The sequence below is a fragment of the Cyprinodon variegatus genome, unplaced genomic scaffold (genome assembly GCF_000732505.1).
Source record: "Cyprinodon variegatus isolate N-32 unplaced genomic scaffold, C_variegatus-1.0 Scaffold606, whole genome shotgun sequence".
Taxonomy (NCBI): Eukaryota; Metazoa; Chordata; class Actinopteri; order Cyprinodontiformes; family Cyprinodontidae; genus Cyprinodon; species Cyprinodon variegatus.
In genome coordinates, this window is record NW_015151059.1 from 627,549 (window position 1) to 633,015 (window position 5,467).

The 5,467-nt window shown below is 42.1% G+C and overlaps 2 protein-coding genes across 2 annotated transcripts in view; both read right to left on the minus strand.

The window, feature by feature from the left end:
- Positions 1-3,141, minus strand: part of LOC107096217 (ubiquitin-associated and SH3 domain-containing protein B-like) — a 70,987-nt gene extending 67,846 nt beyond the window's left edge. Inside the window, exon 1 of the mRNA XM_015392787.1 lies at positions 3,014-3,141. Within this exon, the coding sequence (XP_015248273.1) occupies positions 3,014-3,141 (128 nt within the window). The remainder of the gene's footprint in view (positions 1-3,013) is intronic.
- The window catches only part of LOC107096218 (glucuronokinase 1-like), an 86,616-nt gene that overhangs the window by 61,967 nt on the left and 19,182 nt on the right, over positions 1-5,467 (minus strand). Inside the window, 1 exon segment of the mRNA XM_015392788.1 lies at positions 3,014-3,704. Coding sequence (XP_015248274.1) covers positions 3,561-3,704 — 144 coding nt within the window. The 3' untranslated portion in view covers positions 3,014-3,560.

Sequence of the window (5,467 nt, forward strand, 5' to 3'; positions counted from 1 at the left end):
GCTCCAGTAAAGCACATTTAAATGAAAATTACTATTAATTAAAAACATAATTTATTGAACATGATATAATAATTTCATATTTAAATTACTTTTAGAGGTTTGTATTCTGAATATAACCGGACTTTTCCTTTAAATCTGACTTTCCAGGTAATTCTAAGATTAGAACATCCTAGAACCAGAACCATCCTCTCTCAGGCCCAACTTCTCTGAATCAGAACATTAATGCGGCTCTTTAAAGTCATCTTTAGCCGCCGTCTGTGTTTTTGTGTAGATCTGATATTTTAGTCGAGCTTTCAGAGCCAGTTTACATGTGGAAATGCGTGGGCTGCGTTGCCTCGTGCTGAGGTGACAAACTGGAACAAACCACTGAAAACAGAACTTCTGCTGCTCTATAGGGGACGGTGAAAATGGCGTCCCAAAGACCAGACTGCCTCGTTTTCTCTCATCCATCAGACAGAGAATGACTTAAGCCCTGATGCGTTGAGCTACAGACGTTACAGTAATACATTCGAATATTCAAAACGGCCTTTAATCTGCTTTAAGAAGCTGTTTTTCCATGACGAATATCATGTGAGCTCAGCATGGCATGAAGTCGCTCTCTATTAACCAGTCATGTCTGCTGAGAAACCTTGACCTGACGTTTCCCCTGGAAGGCAGCAGCTCGGCGAGGCGGACGCCTCGATGCTCGCTTCCAGAACTCATTTCAAAATCTCCTAAAAACCAGAGAAATAAATGACCTCCTGCTTCTTTAGTTTCATCAACGTCTCCACATTTCATCTGTATGAATTTATCTCAGCATGATTTACATTTTCACACAAAGAAATAACCCCCACAGCTTAATGCTGCCACCGCCGTGTTTTTGCAGCGATGTGCAAACAAACCATTTGAGATTCTGACTGAAAAGCTGAGGATGTTTCATTAAACCCAGAAACTGTTTCTCTGCTTTGGGAGATTGCAGTCAGACCAGGAGGTTTCTGTTAAAGACAGAAAAATTCTGGTTCACGGTAAAAGACATGCAGGAAACACAGCAGAACATCAGCCAGTAGTTCCACTCAGCACTAGTTTCTGACTCGTCTTTTTAGCCATTATGGAGAAACTCTAAAAGAGTTTAAAAAAAAGACACTTTGTTTCCAAGTTTTAAGACGTTTCTCTTCCCATCCAGGAAGATTTTTCAATTCAAATGTCAGAATTAGCAGCAGAATTGCCTTGTTTTGACTTAGAAAACATGCAAAAAGCAAAAACAAGGCTTAGTTGCGCTACTTTATAAAGCAACCCTATTTCTGACATTTTGAATTAAAAAATCTTCCTGGATGGGAAGCAAAACATCTTCAAACTTGGAAACACATTTTTTTTTTTACTTTTTTTGGAATGACTATGACCTGGATGACTGAGAATCTTCACCAGCATGTTAGAGAAATCTCATAAGCTCCAGGATATTTATTCCCGTCTTTCTACTCGTTCATATCTTTGAACAAAAAGACGGACCGGATGATCAGAAAAATCCCTCTAGTCTAACTGAACTTTGCTCCAGCTTAATCAGATCAGAAATTAGACCTCCGCTGGTTGTCCTGACACCTGACCCTTTCACTCTACATGTAGGCCTACTTCCTGTCCGATTAGTGTCAGGAGAGATCAATAATATGAGCTAAAAAATGTGTTAATAAAATTTTGTTTATTTCTTAGCTCCAATTCACATCATGTCATCTCAAGGCACTTTCCAGTTCACCAGATCATCCAGTCTGATTGATTCAAAGTTTTCTAAGGAAAACCAGTTGATTGCATCGACTCATTGACTCTTCAGCAATCCCTCACACTAAGCATGCTTGTAGCGACAGTGGAAAGGAATAACTCCCTTTTAACAGGAAGAAACCTCCAGCAGAACCAGGCTCAGTGTGAGCGGCCATCTGCTGAGGCCCACTGGGGTTCAAGTATATCAAAAGTTAGTTGATAAAATATAGAAATGTGTGTGGAAGAAAACGAGCTGTGAAGTTAATTTTTTTTTCATGAGACATATCGGACTTTTTAAGAGAAAATGTCACTTTAACCTCCCGCTGCTTTCTTCTCTGTCTACATTTCTAGGTCATCTAGATTTGGGTCGGTTAAAGCAGAACTACAGACGTTAATAAACTGAACCTATACCTGTAGGTTAGGGTTAAGGTGAAGCTGAATCCTGCAGGGCGACAATCATAAACCAGACTCCTAAAACCAACGTCGATTAACCTTTGACACAACCTCCATCTTCAGTTTGTCCTTTAGATCGGAATCATTCACCCAGGAGGGGCCGGTTGGTCCCACTGGGAAGGAACCGACAGGAGAACATCTACCAGGGAGGTTTTTTTTTCTTCCATTTTTGAGAAAGTGAAAATGTCTTGAGAGCTGTACTGTACGACATTTCTTTTAGTATATATGGTGTGTAAAAAAAAATGACAATAAAGTCTAAGTGTTTTACAGAGGAAAGTAAAGTTTGAGGAGACCTTAAGATACCCAAACCCTTCAGCAGCAATTAAAACTAGATCAATAGAAGGGAACATCAGATCCATGATGCTTACAGAGCAGGAGATCAGTCTTCATAATTTATTGGTGAGAAGTTTAGCTTTAAATAAAGTAAAGATTTGATGGTGATTGGAGGCAGCGTGGCCCCCCAGGCTGAACTAAATCCTTTACTTTAAGAGGGTTTAGGTATAAAAACAGCTCCTGTTGATGTTGATCCTCTAATGAGGGTCAGATGTTTGAAATGATTGGTTTCTAGATTGGGCCCCAGGGGCCCCGTCCCTGCAGGGCCCATGACTCCATCATGTCTCCTGACCAAACTATGACAGGAACTACCAGCTGAACCGGGAGAGAGAAAAAAGATGAATATGTTGAACTCAGATCGCCTCCTAATAACTAATCTAACGGTTCCGCCTCATTCTGCCCTCCTAAAGGAGAAGCAGCGGACCGGGTAACGGGAACCAGACCCCCGCTTCTGACCCACATCCACACCGGCAGGGCTCGTTCGGGCCCGGATACTCACGCTCTGTGCCTGGAGAAGCCCATGGATAACAGCACGTCCAGGTTGGAGCTGGATTTCACCGAACCCCGCCGGCTTTGCCGGAGCCTCCGGGGGAGAATCTTGCTGTACAGGTCCTCCTTGGCCGCCATGGTCCGGTCCGACACAGAGTCCGTTAGAGCGGGCGGGTCAGAGCCCCGGTTAGTCCATGAGCCCCCCGGGAGGGTCCGCAGGAGCCGAGCAGCAGCGCGGAGCAGTGAGGGAGCGGAGAGCGGCTGCTTCTCCGCCCACAGGAGGAGAGGAAACGACAGGCGAGCCTTTAAAAGGAGCGGACCCACAGAGCCGCACCGAGAACCGAAGGAAAAAGCTGCTGAAATCGGCTTTATTTGGATATAAAATTAAACAAACATCTGGGAAGAAATACCGCCTATACAAAATAATGATTCATTTTACATTTTTCACAATAATTTGATCCGGTCCAGTTTAAAGAATGTCCTCTAACTGATGTTCCTCATTCAGCAGGACTCAGCGGATCTGGATCTGCTGAGTCCTTTTCACACCAATCACAGCGTCACTTCCTATCGGTGGCCGGGGTTTGGCCCCGGGGGGCCTCACTGGGCAGCGGTGGGTGGCTGCTGAGGGCCTCAGACGGGTCGTAGGGGGCGATGACACAGAAGACGCAGCCTGCCTCCTGGAAAGCCTGCCGCATCTCCACCTGGCGGACAAAATGCGCACTGCATCAGAACCGAACCAGTCAAACACAGCTTCTCTATGATGTAAGGAAGAAATGAAGAATTAATGACTGTTAGGGATCAGATCCTGAGGACATTTGAATGTCAAAATGATTGTTATCAGATATGTAAACATGTGGTTATAAAAAGAAACATGACCTTTTATTTGGCTCCTCAGATAAAATCAGACCAAACCCCCTTCTGTTTATGGTCAGTGAAGCCTGAATTATTTTCAGTTGATAAAAGACAGAATATTGAGAGAAAGGAGGATTGTTTTCAAATATATTTTCATAAAATTGTTCCTTAAATTCAAAAAGTTCTTCTGAGTTTTTGCTAGAATTACAATCTGGGTCAAATATTCTGTGTTTGTTTCCCACAAGATTCAGTTTGACAGAATTTAGACCCTTTGAATTGTCTCCATTGTAAATAAATAAATAAATGCTTAGAATGTGTAAAGGAGCGCAACCACAGGTCATTCATCCCTGCTGCCATCAGACTTCACAATGCCTCTGCACTATAACCTTGTCAGGATTTGTTTGTGGATCGTTGACCCAAAGCAGAGGCAGGAAGGCAGAGGTGAATTGTAAGTAGATTTAATGATGAGTAACTAAAAAACAAAGTCCGAACGAACAGGCAACCAAGAACCCAGAATCCAAAAAAAGTCAACAAAAAAAACAAGAAACCAGGAGTCAAAAAATACCAAAATTCAAAACATGAAAAATAAGTAAAAATGAACCAGAAACCATGGAGACGTCAGGGGAATCACAACACAAGGAGGAAGGCTCAGAGAGACGGAGTGGAGGGAGACTGAAGAGGTTAGACAAGGACCCAGCAAAGAAGAACTGAAGAGAGAGGGCTTTTAAAGGAGACTGAGAGGGCTAATGAGAAGATTGGGAACAGGTGAGGACAGAGAAAAAAGAAGCTAAGGAAAAGGGAGAACACAAGGGGGCAGCAGAGGACAACAAATGAAAAACCTGGAAACACAACAAAATAATAATTAAACCACTAACACTAGAAACCAAGGAGCAAAGCAAAACTGAACACTAAAAAGAAAACAGAACCAAGACTAGGACAGCAACTGAGAAAAAAACCAAAGAACACAATAAACTAAGAATTAAACCATAAAAACTTGGAAACAAGGAGAAAAGCGTGACTGGATACTGAAAAGAAAAACATGACAGAAAACAGAAACCTAACAAACCTGGTGTAATAAAACTGCAATAACTTAGACTATTTATCTGTTTAACAAACCAGAAACAGCACTTTACTGTACATAAGACACTTTATATGTAAGCAGGGGGGATTTACCATTAGGCACTACTAGGCAGTTGCCTAGGGCCCCAAGTTCCTGGGGGCCCCATAAAACTGTTTACATGTATGGTTAATACAACTATTGCTTATTTTTGCACATTAATTATGTTTTTGATAAAAATCCTTTTAAGAAAATGCCATCAGAACATTTATAATATTAAGTGTGTCTCAGGCCTCGTCTTTTCAGACCCCTCTAGTACTTTTATTTAATAAAAGTGCCAAACACCAAATCTAGCAACTTTTTTCTGCTACTGGAGACTTTGGAGACAACATCTAAAAGCAGCGAACTCTGCTCTCCAGAGCAAGTAGATTGGTAACCCCGCCTCCTGCTCTCCTCTATCTTGTCTGCTGTCATGATTCATGCAGCTATTATTTCATCCAAATGAAAAATGGAGAACAGAGAAGCACATCATGGCTTGTCTACAGTGAAAAGAAG